The sequence below is a fragment of the Clytia hemisphaerica genome, unplaced genomic scaffold (genome assembly GCF_902728285.1).
Source record: "Clytia hemisphaerica strain Z4C2 unplaced genomic scaffold, Clytia hemisphaerica genome assembly, whole genome shotgun sequence".
In the NCBI taxonomy this organism is placed as follows: Eukaryota; Metazoa; Cnidaria; class Hydrozoa; order Leptothecata; family Clytiidae; genus Clytia; species Clytia hemisphaerica.
The window spans coordinates 141,082-162,839 of NW_027104416.1; the positions used below are offsets into that span (position 1 = coordinate 141,082).

General features: G+C 34.7%; 1 protein-coding gene and 1 long non-coding RNA gene across 2 annotated transcripts; one reads left to right on the forward strand and one right to left on the reverse strand.

Moving 5' to 3' along the window:
• Nucleotides 1–8,444, forward strand: LOC136820260 (mitochondrial import inner membrane translocase subunit TIM44-like). Its single transcript, XM_067076458.1, has 10 exons — nt 1–119; nt 829–897; nt 1,622–1,681; nt 2,234–2,323; nt 4,542–4,611; nt 5,927–5,993; nt 6,387–6,472; nt 7,341–7,433; nt 7,758–7,882; nt 8,372–8,444. Exons 1-10 carry the CDS (start codon nt 105–107, stop codon nt 8,432–8,434), a joined length of 738 nt encoding a protein of 245 aa, XP_066932559.1. The 5' UTR covers nt 1–104; the 3' UTR covers nt 8,435–8,444.
• A 6,184-nt stretch (nt 8,445–14,628) lies between these two features.
• Nucleotides 14,629–16,800, reverse strand: LOC136820265 (uncharacterized). Its single transcript, XR_010848543.1, has 3 exons — nt 16,705–16,800; nt 15,569–15,820; nt 14,629–14,771 (listed from the first exon to the last, which is right to left on the reverse strand). It is a non-coding gene; the product is annotated as an uncharacterized lncRNA (long non-coding RNA).
• Between the last annotated feature and the right edge of the window lie 4,958 nt (nt 16,801–21,758).

The following is a 21,758-nucleotide window of genomic DNA, read 5'->3' on the forward strand; positions in this document are numbered from 1 at the left end:
TATATTTTTTCTCTTTCAAGGAAAATCTTGAGAAATTTAAAGAAGAAGCGAAAAAGTTTGAAGAATCAGATGCTATCAAAGATGCTAAATCAAGATTGACCTTTATGCACAAAGTCAAGGTTTCAATATTTATTTTTGTCAATGTATATTTCATTTGATATTATTAACTTGTGATTTTTTATTTTTGGGTTATGTAGATCTATCCATGATAGCATGATTCACCTGCTCGTTATTGAATTTTGGCCGAAGTGAAATTTAGCTCTTTAGGGATCCCCACCCTTGGACCAGAATCGTGATGTGATTTTTATGTTTCCAGTAATTTACTGTTCTACCTTCCTCAGAATACTCAATTAGTGCAATCCCTTAAAAAAACTTTTATAAGGTAGCCCATTTTCTTAAAACAAGATCATTTGTTAAATGTATTTGATCATTTTGTGAGCATTGGCTCAATATTCATTCAATCTTGCATGTAAATTACACTACATTGGCATATTCCAAAAAAAGTCTGCATCCCCTATGTTAAGGAGATATATGGCGTCCAGGGTGGTCTAGAAAATAGAAAATCCAGGTGATCTGGTCGATAAAATTTGGCTGAAAATCCAGGGTGGTCCAAAATGTAAGTGGTTTCTGAAAAATAGAAAAAGAAATCCAGGGAGTTACCTTTCCCAAAAAAAGTCCTCCTTATTAACATAGGGGGTACAAATCCTTTCTGGAATAGCCCATTCATTCTTTGCATTTACACTACTGTTAGAATCCTTGCACTTTTGCCACAACAATGAAACTAGTGCATTATACTGATGTAGCTAATTATTTTTTTTGATTTCATAGGAAAACATTTCTCCGTATGTGGAAAAGGTTGAACAGACAGTACAAGATTCACAAAAGACTTTTGAAAAAGTAAGTCAAATTAGCAAGCTTCAAACACTGCTCAACCAACTAGGAGCGGATATTCATGATATGTACCATTGCAATGTCTTCCGTTCCACCCAGTAGCTGATTGGTTAAAAGTGACGTATTGACTGATTTTACGTCACTTTCAACCAATGAGCTACTGGGTGGAACGGAAGACATTGCAATGGTGCACATCATGAATACAATCAAGTAAAAAGACAAATCTTTTTTTGTCAGAAGACTCTGGAATTTCATGTTTCTATATTCATCAGTTGTGAAAATGGTGAATTGAAAAAATTCATAAGCTGATTAAATATGACAAAGTGTAGTGTCGAAAAATTTACTCTGAAATAAAAAAGGCCCTTTTTACATTATTTTTTGAAATTTATCTTCAATACTTTAGCTGTCAAAAGTGCTCGTACCATACAAAGTATCAGAGCGTTCATATCATCAAAAATCAAGTCAAAAGAATTCTTATCAGAACTCAAGATGAGATGGAGTTTTTATAAGATACTTTGATAATTGGTCATTTGAAGTAATAAATGACGCGTTCTTTAGAAAAAGTAACAAAATTGTTTTATTACTGTTTGAGGACCAACCAAATCAAACAAGAGCTTGTAAAAACTCGATATCGTCCCCAGAACTCCTACTTTAATTGTTTCTCAACAAACATCAGCTAAGTAAAAAATAATTCAATATATTATTCTCTTTGCAATTTCTGAATTGATAGGTATACAAAGATGCAAAAGAAAGTGATATTTACAAGAAGAGTCAGAAAGTTTCCGAAGAAGTAAGCTCATTATTTTTATACTTTCTGATGTCAATTTTCATCGAATAAGGGGACGTTTTTTGTTGAGGCTATCATGATTGAGGCTATATTCAATATTATGGAATAATGGACCTTATGGAATATTTAGAACGTTCAACTGCGTTCAATTATTTAAAGAGGCTTTTGTGGCTCAAAATTCTGCATGATATATCAAAATTTCAAGAATACTATTCTAATTTGCTGTGTGAAATCCATTTTCCATCTCAGACGAAAAACTTTGCCTGGACTACTGATAATAGTGGGAACAAACTTGGACGATTTTCTACTAGATTTTTCTTTATCAAATGTTTCAGCTTTTTTATTGATTGACTGGAATAGCCCAGCCATGGAGCTTGTGCTTTCATTGGCTTCGATTCACATTATTCCCTTGATAATATTCCACTCCTGAATATTTTTCAAAAAAAAAAAATCAAAGAACTTTCAATTCGAATCATATTTTTAGACATTATTTACTAACTAAAATGGCCTGTATAATGAAGCTTTTGCTATATTGGTTTTTCTTTTTATTATTAGTTAGGTAAAACAGCTAAAGAAACAGCAGAGAAGATCTCCAAAACAACAGAGGGAGTTGAGGATACACAATCATACAAAACAGCTTCACAGGTTTGTAGGATGTATTTCCAAAATTGTATTTCATTGAACACCTAAAAAAGCACTTGTCGTGTCACGTCTCTTTGAACGATAAATTTGAACGAGGTTTATAAGGCATCTAACTGAAGAAACGAAAAAATTGGTCCGAGGAAACATTCGAGGTTCGAATCAAAGAGACTCTACTACTGTAATAAAGACAAACGTTAGAAATTTGTGTCGGAATTATTAATTTTGTCTAAAACTCCTGCAATGCAAGGAATATTTCACCTTAACGGCTGAGAAAGAGCATTGTATGTATCATTCTGGCGGTCTACTGCCAAATCGAAAATCATCGAAAAAATTATCGAATTTCGGCTTTTGGGCGTTTTGAAATCCTTAAGTCTTTCTGAATATCCCCTGAAAATTTCAGAGCGATATCTTCATTATTCAGGCCACAGCGAGCATTTTTGTTCTGCTGGGTACCTGAAAAATGGCCCTAGCAACGAAAAAAATCCCGTTGCTGAGTACTTAATTCTTCAATCTTAGTCAGAACATAGCAATTTTCGGGCGTCAAAATAATTTTTTGCGCGGTATGACGTAATCCTTAAAATGAAAGATGGTAGCCTTAGTAGTGCAACTTGACAAAAACAACTGAAAAACAGCTGGAGGCATGATTCTGCAGATTTTTTGGCATGTTTTGGACAAAAACTTTATCTCTTTGATAGAAATGATTGATTGCGATGGAGAATAAACTTTACAGAAGCTAACAAGCTGCTGCACATTGGTTATTTTGTTGGATTTCTGTGAAAAACTTTCAAGTTGTCGCCCGCCATTTTGTTTTGGACATTAACGGTGTGTTTTTGGGGACTGACATGACGCTTTGTTGTGGATTTAAATGTATCTGAGATATTTCCAAGTACAACATGATGCAACATAGATGGAAATGTGCATTAAAATGAACTGGACGTAACTTCTCAACCCACATGTTCTCACCTGTCACCTGCCCGTTCAACCGCCTTCGGTCAAGCTTGGTCGTGCTTGGTCATTGTCAATTCAAGTTAATATGAACAAGTATATGCAATGGAAACGTTTTTTATGCCTACATAGAGTCATGCTGCACTTTCAATTAACGTTTTGTAACACTTTTGTGGTTGTTTTTACCCAAATTTGATGTTTTCGCAAGATTACCGCAAATTTTACTATGTTTACGTGACTTTAGCGCAACATGTTTTTGTTGATTTCTGGATATTTTATTGATTTTTTTGAAATATTTTACTTTGGGTTGTGGAACCTGTATGGTTTGATGAGTTTTTAGTGAAGAAATTTTTTAAAAAGAGCTTTCCAGCTAAAAATAATACCATTTTCTGTCTTTTTCCTTGATTTACTTTCCTTTTTCCTTGATTTTCTCAAAACGCGTTTCCGGGGGTTCGCCTTGTCAGGGATATCTCTGGATCGGAACGAGCTTTCAACCTTAAATTTTCAGGGAAGTTGTGTAATGCTGTTTGGCATGGAATGAATTGATTAGATTTTTTGAAAACTGGTTTGCTGTTTTTAATTTCAAAAAATCGACTTTTGAGTTTCTGACCCCCTGAAAAAAAATTTTGAAAAATTTTTCAATTCATTCTGTAGACTTTTCAAATATCAGTCTAGTAAAAAAAAGAATTAACTTCATAGCTGAACTCAGTGTTTCAAAAAGCCTGACACAAGATTTTTGGGCTACTTTACCCCCGAACTGGTTTTACCCCCGTCTTTGGCTATTTTAGATTTTTTTCTATTTTTGGAAATGTTGATAAAAAAAATAGTTGATACACATTCCCTGAAAATTTCATAAAGAAATATTAAGTCGTTATTGTTTTATTGACAAAAATGTGATTTTTTGAGTTTTAAAATCTGGCAGTAGACCGCCACCTTAATGTGATTCGGGTCATTTCAAATCATAGATTTCTATAACAATTTGAAAAGTTTACATTACTCAGAGTTAACTTTTTCGAAGCTGGCTGCACGTTTTTTTGCGCAATGCAATTGGTTCATTTCGCATGACGACGGGCCTACACTGCACAGAGTTGCCCGTCGTTAGGAAAACTCATCGTGACGTCAGTTTTTTCAAAGGAAAATGAACACTGTTCCTCGGGCAATATTTCTCAGTACAGCCCTCACTAACCGGTCATTATTGTATTCAAAGTGAATGGGTAGGAAAAAAAGAGGGTGTTGTTTATTCGAAGTAATATGGTAAAAAACTTTACTTTTTCAGGCTTTTTCAGCAGTGAGGGAAGACTTGTTTGATGACATAGCCAAAGAATCAAGACCGTACCAAAGACCTGGTAAGAAGGACACTTTTTCTAAACTTCATGAATTCATGATATGCACCCACTGACCTTTATATATCCCTGGACCAAGCTATATCTGCCATCTTTGATCGAAGTTTTTTTTTGGAATTGGTACCCGTAAAGAAGCCATTGCAGTGTTAGAAATCAACGTCTAACGGCGCTACATCATCAAAAGTTTTCGAGGGAAAGTAGATCTAGCGCTCTCAATGAATTTACACCGCTATTGAGTGAGCCAGTAGAGTACCATTTTTCCACAAGACCGATTAAAGATTTTACATGGCCGGGATTGAGAAACTTGGTCCAGAGTATATAAAGGTCAATGTATGCATTGAAATGTCTTCTAAGGACCCAACAGCTTATTGTTTGAATTGACACTTTTTGTTCTTTTGTCATCCCTAAAATCTTAATGATAGCGTGGAAAGTGCTCACGCATGAACGCTTGCTAATAAGCTTTGTTGTTATGCTATAAAGATGGCGGCTGTAAATCAAAACAACCACATTAGAAAAATATAGCAAAAGATGGCGTGATGGGAAACGAAAGAGAAATTGGATGGGAAACTAGGTGCTGGGGTAAAAAAATTCAATAATTTGAAATATTTTGAAATATTCGATTTGGAAAATATAACCAGCCCCCAGAGCCTCCATCAAGACAGCTAGGTACCCATAATGAATAGGTAGCCCCAAAGAATTGCAAGGCATTAGCCCCCCTCTTCTAACCTGGCCTAGGTGCCCTTCAGATTTCTGGGGGGGGCTGACACCATGTCAGGACTGATGGCGCTCTCATAATGGCTACCCGTAGTTAGACGCAAAAACCTCAAAAACAACAGAAAGTCACTATCGGAGGGCGGTGGTCCTGATTACCCATGATTCTTTCGACGGACCGTGACATGGCCTATTCCATTCAAAGCCTTTTTGTAGTCTTGAATTATACTGGTTCAATAACCAGATTGTTAATACAGATTTTTTAAGGCGAGTGCTCTTGAAATGGATTGATTTTAGTTTTCATAGCTTTCTTCCCTATAGGAGTAGGCTTCTTCTTCTATTCTAAATATTACGTTATAAAGTTTCGTTATATACCGGGTGGGTCTAAAAAAGTACTCTAAAATCTAAAAGTCCATAACTCAATCAAAAATGAATCTTTTGCTTTCAAATTCTCCACACGTTTTATTTAGTCTATTCCGGGTACTTGCTGAAGGTTTGGGAGAAAGAAAATGTTTTTATAGCATTTTTTTTTGGTTTGAGCTATGTACAAGTAACGTATAATCTTCAATACTGTATGATATATGATGTATGATTTTTTTAACACCAGAGAAACTAAGGCGACGATCAAACGAAAATGAAAAGGTGAAAGAAGCAAAGCAATTCGAAGCTAATGAGTAAGTCTTTCTTGATCGAACGGAATCGAACTTTTGACCTTTGGGATCAGATTATTAAAGGCAATCAAACAATCTATTCAAAAGCTAGGCGTAGTCAATCCACGGCATCGATTTTCAATGTAATCGGTATTAAATCGATTAATTGATTAAATTATCGATGATAATCGACGTTAATCGATGGTTGATCAATGCTTATCAACGGATAATCGATGTTAATCGGCTGGCACCCTCTCCTTCATTCAGACAGACAGCGCTAATGAAAAGGTTTCCTTCGTTTTGACCTTGACTGTGGTCTCCAACTTACTTACTTTCATGAATATTACCTCTCGTAATAATTATCGCGTTATCTTATTAACACCTATTATGTTATCTTTTTATTTTTGTCCTTTCTAGAGACGCACAGGATGTCGTGTTACACAAAGATTCCAAATGGCAAGAACAATGGAAAGATTTTAGAGATAACAACCCCGTTGTCACTGGTAAGGTTTTTCTCTACACTGGCCACTTAGCTTAAAAAGGAAAGACAACCTATAAAACTTATGTATCATCTCTCTATCATTAATAAGGCTATGAACTGTATGCATGGAAGAGGCCTAAGTTCAAACATCAGTGCCGTAGCAACTGGGGGGGGGGGGGCAAGGGGGGCTATATCCCCCCCAATAATTTTTTCAAAAATGGTTATTTTGCAAAATGCAAAGTTTTTCTTTTTTAATTTGTCGTAAGTGTCACAATTGAGTGCAATTTCAAGCAATCTAGAGCTCAAATTTTCAAAATTCCCCCCCTCGGGCCAAACCAAGGTTGACCCTCGCGGTGTCACTAAACTTCAGCCCCCCCCCCATATGAAAATGCTTCCTACGGCACTGAATAGACCGTTATGCACAAATCGAGTGGAATTCGTAATTGTATACTACTTGATGCGGTTTATGACATTTGACATTTGACATTTGACTTTGTATTTTGAATTGATCCAAATCGATTAAGGGGTACTATCAAGGTATCAATCTTTTAATAAATTTTATCGATGAAAAATGGCGTACCTTAGTCCTGGTAATGTTGGTTTTAGACACTTCCTAAAGAAATGCCATGCTCTTCACCCCTCATATTCTGATATCATCCGGCTAAAAGTTCTTGGTCGTAAATCTAAGCTTGTGACCTCCTACCAAGAAGATAAGCTTCAACTTCTATTTGTTTGCTTTCAACCTCATTTCACTAACGTCTCTGCGCTTACCAGGTCTTTGGTATGGTCTTGAGCTTATTGTTTTTATCCTTTATGTTTAAAATCACGAAAATGGATTAATTTATATGCGATAATCCAAAAGAACTAGAATTCTTACTTTGTCTCTTCAGGTTTATTCTCATTGAAAACAAAGTATGATGAATCTGACAATGTCATGGTGCGAGCAACACGTGTTGTCACAGATAAACTTCAAGATGTCTTCAGTAAGAAAAAGTCATTTTTTATATTCCTGTTGTTTTTCCTCCTCCTTTGATATTGAATGTTTCCTTAACAGTCTTCTTTTATATATACCGTGGATTCTCCAAAAATTGGAACACGCATGGGTTAGGAAAGGTTAAGGAAATTTCGAGTTATGGAGTAAGGTTCGTGAGACTTTGTTAACTGAAGGGGTCATAAAACTTGTTCGAGTTAAAGAGACATTCGATTTATAGACGTTCGAATAAAGAGACTGCACTGTATTATATTGATGAATTTGTCCGTTAAGCTCTTTTGAGCTCAATCAATTTTACTCTTGCACTTTTCTCCAGTGGACGTATTTTCGCAATCAGAGCAAGCTCAAACGTTAACAGAGATTTCAAAGATTGATCCATCATTCAATAAAGAAAACTTCTTGAAAGAATGCGAATTTGAAATTATCCCCACTGTTCTTGAGGTAAGAACCATACTACAGCCTGTATCAGACTGACATGATTTTTTTGCAGCACCAGGATTAATTAAACTAGTCCCTTATGCGATGTCGTACACTTGAGCTAATAGCAGCTAACAGACTTGCGAAAATTGGGAAACCTGACTGGCTGATACTTGCTAGCATATTGCCCTGTCTCTTTCCTTGTTAGGTCATTTCGGTAAGCAAACTCAATCGCAATCTTTCCTCAATAAAATAAATTCCCCAATGCAAAACATTAGCTTGTCCGAGAGGGGGGCAAAATTTGTGTAGGAGAGCAGAAATTTTTATGACACTGTATTATCTATTAATGCCATGAATAGATAATTAGAGTGTCATAAAATCTACTCTTCTACACAAACTTTGCGCCCCTCTTAGCTACGCTACTAGCAAGATACTGAACATTTTCAAAGGGTTAAGGGTCTGATCTTCGTTTGAAATTCGCGATTTACCTGTCCAATGCTCTTTTTTCTACAGGCATTTTTACGAGGTGACTTGGATATTCTTCAAGACTGGTGTCACGAAGGGGTAAGCTTTTAGTTCTGTTCGGTTGCCTCCACATGAAAACTTTACTTCATATTTTAGACCTGCGGCCTAAGTAGTGAATTGTGTCACTTCGTAGGGTACCCCTTAAATCAGGGCAAATTTTTGATATTATGCTCCTAATAGGGTGTAGAATTGACAAAATAAATTTGCCCTTCGAATCTCCTGCAGTTTTCGAGTGAATCGATTTTTAGTTAATCGATAGAACTTATCAAGGGTCCCTCCCCCCTTTACAATTTTGATTTTTGGACCTACCCCGGTGGGGTGGAGGTCCTATAAATTAACCCGTGTTCGTTAGTTAGTTAGTTACCAACTTTTCTCGAGATTGGCTCATTCAATTTTTCTGATTTTTTGCACAAAGGTGCATTACTATAAACCCTCGAATGTGACGGAGCCCGATTTTCGAAAAAAATTTTTTTCCGGCCGGTAGAACCGGAAATGTCCCGAAAAAAGCGGTTTTTTGAGATTTTCTCGAGATTTTATCATTAGTTTTTTGCGATTTTTTGCACATAGATGCACATTAGTACTGCCGAAAAGGTGTCGAAAACCGTTTGCCGAAAAAAAATTTTTCCGGTCTGTAGAACCGGAAATGTGCCGGAAATCGTCGTTTTTTTCACATTTCCGTCACATTTTTTCAACTTATTTAATTGTTTCTTTACAGAAAAATGTTCTTTATGACGATGCCCAAAACTTAGCATTGTTTGATTTCCAAAAAAATCATCCTTTGAATCCGGAACTCCTTAAAAATCGCCGGAACAGGCGAAAACCGGCGTAAAACGGTTTTCCTTCATTTTTTCAACTTATACTCGACAGATTTTCATGATTTTTTGCACAATGATGTAAAATGGCAATGCCCAAAATGTGACAGAGCCCAATTTTCGAAAAAAAATTTTTTCCGGCCGGTAGAACCGGAAATGTCCCGATAAAAGCGGTTTTTTGAGATTTTCTCGAGATTTTATCATTAGTTTTTTGCGATTTTTTGCACATAGATGCACATTAGTACTGCCGAAAAGGTGTCGAAAACCGTTTGCCGAAAAAAATTTTTTTCCGGTCTGTAGAACCGGAAATGTGCCGGAAATCGTCGTTTTTTCACATTTCCGTCACATTTTTTCAACTTATTTGTTTCTTTACAGAAAAATGTTCTTTATGATGATGCCCAAAACTTAGCATCGTTTGATTTCCAAAAAAATCATCCTTTGAATCCGGAACTCCTTAAAAATCGCCGGAACAGCCGAAAACCGGCGTAAAAACGGTTTTCCTTCATTTTTTCAACTTATACTCGACAGATTTTCATGATTTTTTGCACAATGATGTAAAATGGCAATGCCCAAAATGTGACAGAGCCCAATTTTCGAAAAAGAAATTTTTCCGGCCGCTAGAACCGGAAATGTCCCGAAAAAAGCGGTTTTTTGAGATTTTCTCAGTTTTAATTTTCTCTGAATGATTGATTAAAGTGTCGATATTATTTTTCTTTCACCGTTAAACATCGATGCGTTTCTTAATTGCTTTCTCCGTTCCAATAGATATATAAATCGAAATTTAAAATTATACATTACTTCCATTAAATTCTAATTATTCGTTTTATAAATAGGTAGGTCCATTAAAGTATTACTTGTTCTTCTTCAATTGTTCTATTTTTATTGTCACATGTGAACTGTAGATTATTTGATTGTTGTTTGCGGTTTGATTGTTCAATAATTCAGAGTATTTACATGAAAACCTTTTTGAGGTTCGTTTCGTATCTTCTGTCATACAAGTCAACAACTAAAAGTTATCTTAGAAACCAGTAGAGTTTAAGAACAATTTTAGAAACTGAAAAAACAGAAATTGGTTAAGATAAAACCCAACTGTCTAAAACCCTTCTCTGGGAAGATCAATCTCCTTATTCTTTTAATGTCTCGACACCGCCCTTCTCTGGAATGTTTGGAAAGGCGGTATCTAAGGGTGGGAGAGAAGAGATAATAGATTCTAGGAATTTTGTAAATCGCGACTAAATTTAGTTATTAATTTTGCCTAGCGAAAGTATTACGATAGGCTTCTGTTTGCGTGCGGTAGAAATATCTTTTGGGCGTAATACTCTTAAACATTCAAAAGAAAAATCGCCCTGGCCAAATCAAATCAATCAAGGGAGTTTCATTTCAGCACCAGGAATCATAGTGTTTAGTGTGTCTGATTGTTGCAAGATAACGAACAAAAAATAAAATTAACTCTGTTCACGAAAAAGCTAATGAACAAAGTAAAAAATTCCATTGGGAATAAATTTAAAGGTAAGTGCGATTGTAAACAGCGGTACGTAGCTAAAAAAAAGAAATTAGATAAGATAATTTACACAGTTAATAAATACTATAAAAGTAGCAATGCCACAAAATTAAAGGGATACAAAACTGATGATTAAGAATTCAAAATGAATGGTGCTAGTATTAAAATGTGACTCTAATTAGCACAGTGCTGCAATACGCTGCAATGCAATTTACATATTGTAATATTTAACGCTGTTTAACGCAAAATTTTCTGTAGCTAGTGCAATAGAAATATTACAGAACAAAAAAATGTCTGCAAACATACTTCAACGTGCCGTCTTTTATAAGGCGACTACATTACAATAACTCCTTCTAAACGGATGGAATGCTCCGATTGTATTGCAGTCGTATGGAAAATAAAATGATCAATAGCCATAGCTCAAGAACTTTGGATTGGGTTTGTTAACTTACTCCATTTTCAGTCCGAGAAAGAAACTTTGCTTCGTGTCCATTATCAATTACACAACTCTAGGGTTTAGCATATCCATACATCCATATTTCACCGATATTCAATCGATTACCAGTCAGTTGTATTGCCAGTAAAGCATCAGCGTACTTCCAACAAGTGAAATGTTTTCGCACTCCTAATACTCCTGTATTGCCAAACAACGTTTCAATACTTTGTGTGCCTTAAAATAAATTGAAAGCCAACAGTTAACTCTCGCTAATTCGAACTCAAAAGAGGAATCATATTTTCGAATGTTCGAATTACAGAGAGATTCGAATCATAAAAATCTTAGGAGGGTTTCTTATTCCGGTATCCCCTTAAAAATTGTAAACGTTTCAATACTTTGTGTGCCTTAAAATGAATCAAAAGTCAACAGTTGACAAAGTCAAAATATCAAAAGGTGTAAGTTATCTTCAACCCACCCCCCTTCATATAAAGTGTATCCCGAAAAAAGTGGACAAATTTTATGTAAAGGAATATCCTCTAATTTATATTCCCGCTTGTAAATCAAGTTTTTTTCGTTAGTAGTTGATACATTAGTATTCAGGGCTTACTTCATACTTTTTGTACATAAAAGTTATCTTTAAAGCTCTATTCATTCGCATTCCAGAAACACTACATTTTTTTATTTTCGCCTATTTTCAATTATTCCAAGCCCCGTTTAGATAGTGAACTTTGAGGATTTTTCTCTTATATTAAAGTTTGTCCGCTTTTTTGGGGGCACACTGTAAATGCCTTTGACTCATATTTAGTAATACGGGTCTTTTCATACCTTTTGATTAAAAAGAAGACTGAGTTATCCAAGGGACAGCTTCCTTGCTTCTTTTAGATAAGGGAAATGACATGTATATAGTCAAATTTATTAGATAGCTTTGTTGATAGGGGAAAGTTCTAAATGGTTAAGGGGTAAATTACCATGTAGTTTTTCAAATATTTTGATTTTGAAATAACCTAAGACTAGTATTCCATTATCAAAGCCATTTGTTCTTTAAAGGGGCATAAAAGTAGTTAAATGTAAACATTGCGCAAACCACGTGTCATTAAAGAGAACAATCAAAATCAACCATATTTGTTTTGATTTTGTATCCCGCTGTATACGGTTTGTTTACAAATTTCGTCAGTACTTTTATGTTCCTTTAAAATGGTACATTAGTATCACCTTCATATAAGATTGTTTTTAAATCTGTTTGATCATTCCTGTTCCCCCAATTCTGGTTGGTCGGGAGGCGGTTCACAAACTCAATAAAGTAGATGAAAACACGCTTGGTAAAGGTCACTCTAATCCAGGGAGGCAAGTTTCCCGAACTTGTATGTGAAAAAGTCAATTCATCGCCATCAAATGCTTTCATAGCAATATGATGAGTCAATGTTGACGATTGTGATGCATCTTGAATGAACGGTATCAATGAGCCTATGAGAATAAGGTTCGAAGGGTAGAGTTTCATTGTGTGATGACAGTTTTGTTTATAAAACATAAGAAAACCTTGCAAGAATAAGCACAGAACACCGAATTTAAAATGTTCGCTGCTCAGGGAATCCTCGGCAATTTTTGTCAATTTTTACATATTTACTAATGCCAATCTTTCAACTATATTCTATCAAAATTTTGAGGCAGCTGCTATTTTAGATCTAAAGATATTTATAGCAAAGAACCTTCCACAAACAACAAAGAATTCGCAAAATTTGAAGAAGTTTACCTCTCGAAAGTTTCCCGATAAAATTAAAACTTCTTTTAAAACTATAAAGAAATTATTACTCGAAAAAAAATCGCATTTTACCTAAAAATACGAGGTTTCGTTGGACAGAATAACTTTACTTTAGTTCTTATAATCTATATCTTGACTGATTTTTGCTATCAAGGATTGGTAATCAAAGGAGGCCGATTTGAAAGAAATTTCTAAACGAGTGGCTATTACAGAAAAGTTGTTACTCCATCTATTTTTTATTACCTCTATGGTAAAACCATAGTATTTTATTTTCCCCTCGAAATAAGGAAATCTTAATTGGTTGAAAAGGACATCACATGACTGGTAAAGAATTGAATTCTGAATCGAAAAACATTGATACAATTTTGATTTTTCTTCTTCGATTGTTCTATTTTTATTGTCACATGTGAACTGTAGATTATTTGATTGTTGTTTGCAGTTTGATTGTTCAATAATTCAGAGTATTTACATGAAAACCTTTTTGAGGTTCGTTTCGTATCTTCTGCCATACAAGTCAACAACTACAGTTATCTTAGAAAACAGTAGAGTTTAAGAACGATTTTAGAAACTGAAAAAAACAGAAATTGGTTAAGATAAAACCCAACACTGTCCAAAGCCCTTCTCTGGGAAGATCAATCTCCTTATTCTTTTGATGTCTCGACATCGCCCTTCTCTGGAATGTTTGGAAAGGCGGTGTCTGAGGGTGGGAGGAGAGAGATATTAGAATCTAGGAATTTTGTAAATCACGACTAAATTTAGTTTTTAATTTAGCCTAGCGAAAGTATTATGATAGGCTTCTGTTTGCGTTTGGGTAGGAATATCTTTCGGGCGTTTGGGCGTAATACTCTTAAACATTCAAAAAAAATCGCCCTGGCCAAATCAAATCAATAACTCTTGATAATCAGTTCTTATATCCTGGGAGTTTCATTTCAACACCAGGAATCATAGTGTTTAGTGTGTCTGATTGTTGCAAAATAACGAGCAAAAAATAAAATCAACTCTGTTCACGAAAAAGCTAACGAACAAAGTAAAAAATTCCATTGGGAATAAATTTAAAGGTAAGTGCGATTGTAAACAGCGGTACGTAGCTAAAAAAAAGAAATTAGATAAGATAATTTACACAGTTAATAAATACTATAAAAGTAGCAATGCCACAAAACTAAAGGGATACAAAACTGATAATTAAGAATTCAAAAAAAATGGTGCTAGTATTAAAATGTGACTCTAATTAGCACAGATTAGCCCAGTGCTGCAATACGCTGCAATGCAATTTACATATTGTAATATTTAACGCTGTTTAACGCAAAACTTTCTACAATTTTTCTGTAACTAGTGCAATAAAAATATTACAGAACAAAATATTGTCTGCAAACAAACTTTTATATTCCTCCCAAGCGGATGGAATGCTACGATTGCATTGCAGTCGTATGGAAAATAAAATGATCAATAGCCATAGCTCAAGAACTTTGGATTGGGTTTGTTAACTTACTCCATTTTCAGTCCGAGAAATAAACTTTGCTTCGTGTCCATTATCAATTACACAACTCTAGGGTTTAGCATATCCATACATCCATATTTCACCGATATTCAATCGATTACCAGTCAGTTGTATTGCCAGTAAAGCATCAGCGTACTTCCAACAAGTGAAATGTTTTCGCACTCCTAATACTCCTGTATTGCCAAATAACGTTTCAGTACTTTGTGTGCCTTAAAATAAATTGAAAGCCAACAGTTAACTCTCGCTAATTCGAACTCAAAAGAGGAATCATATTTTCGAATGTTCGAATTACAGAGAGATTCGAATCATAAAAAGTATCTTAGGAGGGTTTCTTATTCCGGTATCCCCTTAAAAATTGTAAACGTTTCAATACTTTGTGTGCCTTAAAATGAATTAAAAGTCAACAGTTGACAAAGTCAAAATATCAAAAGGTGTAAGTTATCTTCATCCCAACCCCCCCCCCTTTCATATAAAGTGTATCCCGAAAAAAGTGGACAATTTTTATGTTAAGGAATATCCTCTAATTTATATTCCCGCTTGTAAATCAAGTTTTTTTCGTTAGTAGTTGATACATTAGTATTCAGGGCTTACTTCATACTTTTTGTACATAAAAGTTATCTTTAAAGCTCTATTCATCCGCATTCCAGAAACACTACATTTTTTTATTTTCGCCTATTTTCAATTATTCCAAGCCCCGTTTAGATAGTGAACTTTGAGGATTTTTCTCTTATATTAAAGTTTGTCCGCTTTTTGGGGGCACACTGTAAATGCCTTTGACTCATATTTAGTAATACGGGTCTTTTCATACCTTTTGATTAAAAAGAAGACTGAGTTATTCAAGGGACAGCCTCCTTGCTTCTTTTAGATAAGGGAAATGACATGTATATAAATTTATTAGATAGCTTTGATAGGGGAAAGTTCTAAATGGTTAAGGGGTAAATTACCATGTAGTTTTTCAAATATTTTGATTTTGAAATAACCTAAGACTAGTATTCCATTATCAGAGTCATTTGTTCTTTAAAGGGACATAAAAGTAGTTAAATGTAAACATTGCGCGAACCACGTGTTATTAAAAGAGAACAATCAAAATCAACCATATTTGTTTTGATTTTGTATCCCGCTGTATACGGTTTGTTTACAAATTTCGTCAGTACTTTTATGTTCCTTTAAAATGTTAACCTTCATATAAGATTGTTTTTAAATCTGTGTGATCATTTCTGTTCCCCCAATTCTGGTTGGTCGGGAGGCGGTTCACAAACTCAATAAAGTAGATGAAAACACGCTGGGTAAAGGTCACTCTAATCCAGGGAGGTAAGTTTCCCGAACTTGTATGTGAAAAAGTCAATTCATCGCCATCAAATGCTTTCATAGCATTAAAATGATTCAATGTTGACGATTGTGATGCATCTTGAATGAACAGGATCAATGAGCCTATGAGAATAATAAATTTTGTTAAATAAGAGAAAAATATGAGAGAGATTACATTAAAGGAAGAAATTTTGGCGGAAATTTAATTTGGTGGATGGTTTTTTCAGAGGGAATTTAATTTGGCGGTTAACTTGAAAAATTAAATTCGGCTGGAATTTAATTTAGCAGACGAAGGACATTTTTGTCCAAAAAACACAATTAAAAAAAGGAAAAACCTGTTTTAAAACCTGAAATAGCACACATTTGGGGGAATAAATAGAGCAACTTAAATTTTGCGGGAATTTAATTTGGCGGATGACGGAAAAACTTAAATTTGGTGGGTACTTAATTTTGACCAAATCCTCTAAATCCGCCAAATTTTCTTCCCGCCAAAACTTCTTCCTTTAATGTACTTATTTCTGTCTGTTTCCATCTCAAACGAATTTCCATCTCTGTGAAGTATAGAAGAAGCAAATTTCTTCATCATTTCAAGAGCTAGCTTACTGTTTAAAGTTTATTCTCAACTTCCATTAAGCTAGAATGTGTCTATGACAAAAACTTTAGGGCTGTCTGGAAACTTCAAAAAGTGGTCGGATTTGGCGGAAAGTTTAGCACATTTGTTCCTTGGGTGAATATCTGGGGTTGTTTTTGGTTTTTGATTTTTGATTCCCGGGACGAGTTTTTATTGAAAATAAGGCTAAAACTAAAGTCTGGAAACTTCAAAAAGGGTCGGATTTGGCTGAAATTTGGCACACTTGTTCCTTGGATGAGTATCTGGCTCTAGGACATTTTTATCAATTTTCCAAACCCACCAATAGAAATAAAATGGAATGATACAACGAAGCACTTAGTTTCTCTACGTTGAATCGTAGTCACGAGGAAATTGCCTGAACGAGTCTTACTCTTACCAGCATTAAAAAAATCTACACATTCATGAGTTCCATCGCAGATATCCCTGCATTGTTTGATAGCTGGACATGGATCGTTCGCCATACACCATTCCCCAATCTAATGAAAAAAAGACAAACGATTTTAAGAACACCCAAATTTTTTAAGTCTTTAGATGTTCTTTGAGCTTCAAGTCTGGAAATGTTCTTAGAATATTTTCACCGTTTTGTGAGTGTCTTTCTACAATTTTCTAAGAAGTTAGGTGTTTTAGAGTCTGTAAAGTCGTTTTTCTTAACTTATTGGACTTACCTGGAGGTCTTATAAATTAACCGTTGCCCGTTCGTCACCTTTTCAAAAAAAAAACCTCTTCAACAGATGGGGTACAAATCATTTCTGGTATAGCCTGTTATAATATCACCATGATAGTATCAAAAACGTCTTAACAATTTTTTTATGTAGAAGAATCAATTTAGTTGAACTATTTAAGACAAAAAAGTCCATCTTACAGTCTTTCTGTAGAAGTTTGTTTCGATGTGGTTCCATTCTTGTCTCTGCTCAAATGTCGTCATTCCTGTCGAATTTTGCTCGGCTGAATCACCCACTAGTTCACATCTCTCATTTGAACGCATGTAATTTACGGAATGGCATGTCGTGTGATACATGCATCTTGTTAGACATTTTCTCAACGAGAGTGAGCCTAATTCTGTAATTGTCGCCCCAACCAGGCGATGATTGTATTTGATTTTTGAAAATTCTGCGTCATATTTGTTACATTGTCTCAAACGGAGTATTTCTGAGTTCGCAATACCGATGACCAGAACCAATAAAGCAATGATATTCTTCATATACATTTGCGAGAGTATGTACCTCACTATTGTTATTCCCAATCGTCGGTCTAAGCGAGTTAGATACAGACAAAATCACCTGCCGTCAAGTGCCCAGCCTAAAATCGTTTTTTCTGCTTTTCTTGTAATAATAAAGTTACACTCAGATTTCTTACCAGTCTCCTCGCAGAGTATCTGGTATATCTCTTGCCAACTCTGCACTACACTGCTCTGCTTCACCTATTTATCAACTTACAACTCAAACATTAACGAACAGATCTTGTCTTGCTTCATCGGCCCCTAAACTTTTCTCATTACTCAATTAGTATATCATATCTTCTTCTTTTTGTTGATTTTTTTTGAAAGTGACCCGAACGAATAGTGTTGTTATGCTCCCTACCTCGTTTGCTTGATTGAGGAAAAGAATTAGTTTATGAATAATTCATAAAAACCCTCGTACACTTGTCAATTATAAATCAAAGAAACTTTCAATGCTAATGTGATGCAACTCTGAATGTTAACAAAATGCTAGCCCAAAAATGTATCTTCATGAAATCAATATACTCTCTTAGTCTAACATCAGTTGAAACTATTTCGAATCGCACTTTAACAAGGGTTTTCGGCAAAATTAAGTTTTTCAAAATCAACCGAACAGCCTCTTTCTGTTCTTATAAATTTATAAATTGATGTTTTTTGCTCCCAATGATGGTTCATCTAAGAAAAGCCGCTTTGAATAGATTTAAAATAAAAGATTTCAACGACCATTTAGGTCATTACAGTGACGGATTCTCTCCATCTACCGGGTGCACCAAAAAAAAGTATACAGGTTTGTTGAGATATTGTGAGCTTCAGGATTTAAATTTTTTGTTCATTCTTTTTTAATCGTAAAGAGGATGCTCTAACTTGAATTTTGAGCTATCATACATTAAATTTGAAAAAGTAGTTCGAAAGTTATTTTTAAAAAACTGACTTTTTTTTCATGTCGAAATTTCAAAAAATCATTAAAAACAGAAATCACGCTAGAAATAAGACAAAATGGCAAATTTTATACACAATTTTATTGTGTGTTTTTTTTTTTTTTGATTTCGCATAGCGAAAGTATTACGATAGGCTTTCGCGGCGGCGGCGGCGGTGCGGAAGAAAAATTAGAAAACGAAAGTAGTTGAAACTTCTAGAACATTCTCGAAAACTCTGAAATATGGACTCACTCGCTAAGATAAAATTTAATGATTCCCCTCTGCAAGTGTTAGGTAGGCGTAACCAAGCATTCGTAAACATTGCTCTCTTAATTTTTTAATGGCGGATTTCAGCATGCTGTCAGACTTGCTCTGGTTTTTTGTATTTTTGTCATGTTTTTAGAGTACTTAAAGAGGATTATTTTTCTTTTAGCATAGTATTTTATGTTTGTGTAGTTAGTAAATGCACCAATAAAGTGATATGAATCTTACAATTAAAGAACTGTCCTTGAAAATCACTACACACACAACAACACAGACAACAGACAGGTATGATCTTCATTTTTACAGGTAGAGTTATTTGTTGATATTTGATTAAGTTGTGTTGTAAGACAGATTATCATTTACTAAGTATTTCACAGAAAAATTTATGGCAGGGGATGCCAATGTGTATAAGTGATAAAAGTTTTATATATACCTTTTGTTTTGTTATAGCTTAGCTACCGTGAGATCGGGTTAATTTACCTTGCATCAGTGGAGGCAAACATGCATAGCCCTCAAAATGAATGACCCGTCTGGTCATTAAAATACAAAGTTAAATCAAAACAAAAATGATAGAGTAGAGCTGTGTGCGGAGCTGCGTAGTTCATTTGTTTTGGAATTTTTGTTGCTATTTGATTGGTCAGTCATTTGATTGATGGCTATGCAAGTTTCCCTCCACTGATGCAAGTTACCTGACTTCATGGTAGGTAGGTGAGATGTGTCAGTTTCCAGACTCTCCCACTCTAGATAACTATTTCCAATCGATGACTACCGTAAGTAGTTGGGTTGGTCTAATAACAACATCCCTCGTCTAAATTCTGACACCCTTCTTTAGAGAAAGGAATAATATGAAAGCTTGAATCACTGATTTATAAAGGGTTATTCCTCTCTGACCACTATATAAGCAAAGAAAAACAGTTTCAATCTTTCTATAAATCTCAGCTGGTAAAAAGGGTGTCGGATTAGAGGAGGGAAGTCGACACATTAGACCAAGTTACGGTAATCGCTAACCAACCGATTGATTGGATACCGCTTGATTTCAATAATCATTGAATTGTTAGGTAATCGAGACTATTCTAACTGATAATAGATTGGTTTTTCATCGATTGGCTGTCGATTGATTGTGAACAATATCGAACATCTTTAGAGTAAATCGATGGAAAATCCATCAATTGATAGCCAATCAAAAGCTTCCCGTTAAATCTTGATTATAATTGCCTATCGATTATCAAAAACAATAGATATCCAATCCATCAATTATTTATCGATTAGTAATCGATTGGAAAAGGACACCGATTGTATCGAATGGGAGAGTCTGGCATGTTGGATGGGCGCTTCGTGGAATAGTGGTCATTAACCTTGAATACTACACAGGCTTCAAAGGTTTCGATTCCTGATGGCAACGGTTCACTTGGAAAGTGAATAGGCCTTCACCCGGGTCAACCCAAATGAATGTGAGTGAGGGAAACAATGACAAGATTGTTATCAAATTTGATCGACCTGCTCGAAATCAATTTTCTACTGTAAAGTCAATCAAAAAATTCTCAAAAATGTTTAACTCCACGTCTCAATGATATGGATGCAATGCAAATAACAGCAGTAACAAAGTTTTAGCTTTTAAAGGTAAAAAAACTTTTGCAGAAAGAAAATTGGTTTAAAAATTTCACTATAATTTCCACCAAATTTAGAATATTTCATGTAATTTTCCAAATTTGTGCTTTTTCAAGCTTTCAAACAGTTATTTTTCTTATCTAATAGCAATATTTTGCCAAAAATAGCCCTCATGGTCTAATCAAACTCTTTTTATATATATTTATTTTTCAAGGCATCATCAAAATTAAATGCCTGCCACAGTTGATTGTGTTTGATTTTGCTTTATTGAGATAGCATATATTGTATAGTGTTTGTTGTCCCAAAAGTGTAGATTCTTTACCTTTCAAACTAATTCTCAGCACCAAGAAGAAGAAAGAAAGTTATACAGGAAAGATATATTAGAGGTGAACGAGGGTGAACAATCTAGTATGACTAAAAGTTTTTGAAATATTGAGAAACTATGAAGAAAAAGGAAAGAAGATGAGTAAAGTGAGGATTGTTACTTATTGCTTGTGATGATGTGAAACTATAGTACATTTCAACATTGAGGATTTCAAATCTCTGCACAAATTTCACGTACCTCTCTAAGATAAAAAGTTACTGTACAACCTTGTGGGCTAAAATATTGAAGATAGCAAACATGACCAAAATAGCAGAATATAGAGTTTGAGCTTTTTGATATGTTTTGGTTTAATTTGGTTTAAATTCGATTTATCTATACAAGGTGTAAACTTTTTGTATTTTTGTAAATTATTGTATATATCTTTGTCAGATTGATATTAATTTATTTGTCAACACAGGTCAGGTTATATACAATATACCGTATACAAACTATATACAATTTCATATATATTGGCAGTAAAAACTGATGTGGACTGTATTCATGTAACTTGGCCACACTGGGACAGTTCACATTTAGGTGGCAATAAAGCTATAGCTCTAGCCTCGTTCTATTTATTTGCATTCTTTTAATGGTAAAGGGGGAGGGGAGTACTTAGACATTAATAGGTGCCAGGTATGTGCTGATGCTAAGGTTTGGTTTTTGACCTTCCCAAGTCTCTCTGAATTATTTAAGGTACGAAACTTGAAAAGTCAAAAAAAGATCTCTAGAAGGTTAGAAATTCTTTTAATAATTGTTCTTAGAGTCACTTTTTCGACTTGTCTCTGTAAGGATAACTTTATTCTCTGTTAGAGCCAGTTTTTCTCAGGTCTGACCTGACATTCTCCAACCTAGTACTCCCCCAGTCCCGGTCGTTTAAAATGATTATTTCATCTATGAATAATCAAACACTGTGCGAAATTTTCGACTCTGAGTCGTCTTGTTTCTGATTTATTTTTGATTTATGATTTATTTTTGATTTATTTTTGATTTGTTGTGATTTATTTTTGAATTATTTTTAATTTTAATTAATTATAATTAACTCTCATTCAAATCGGAAG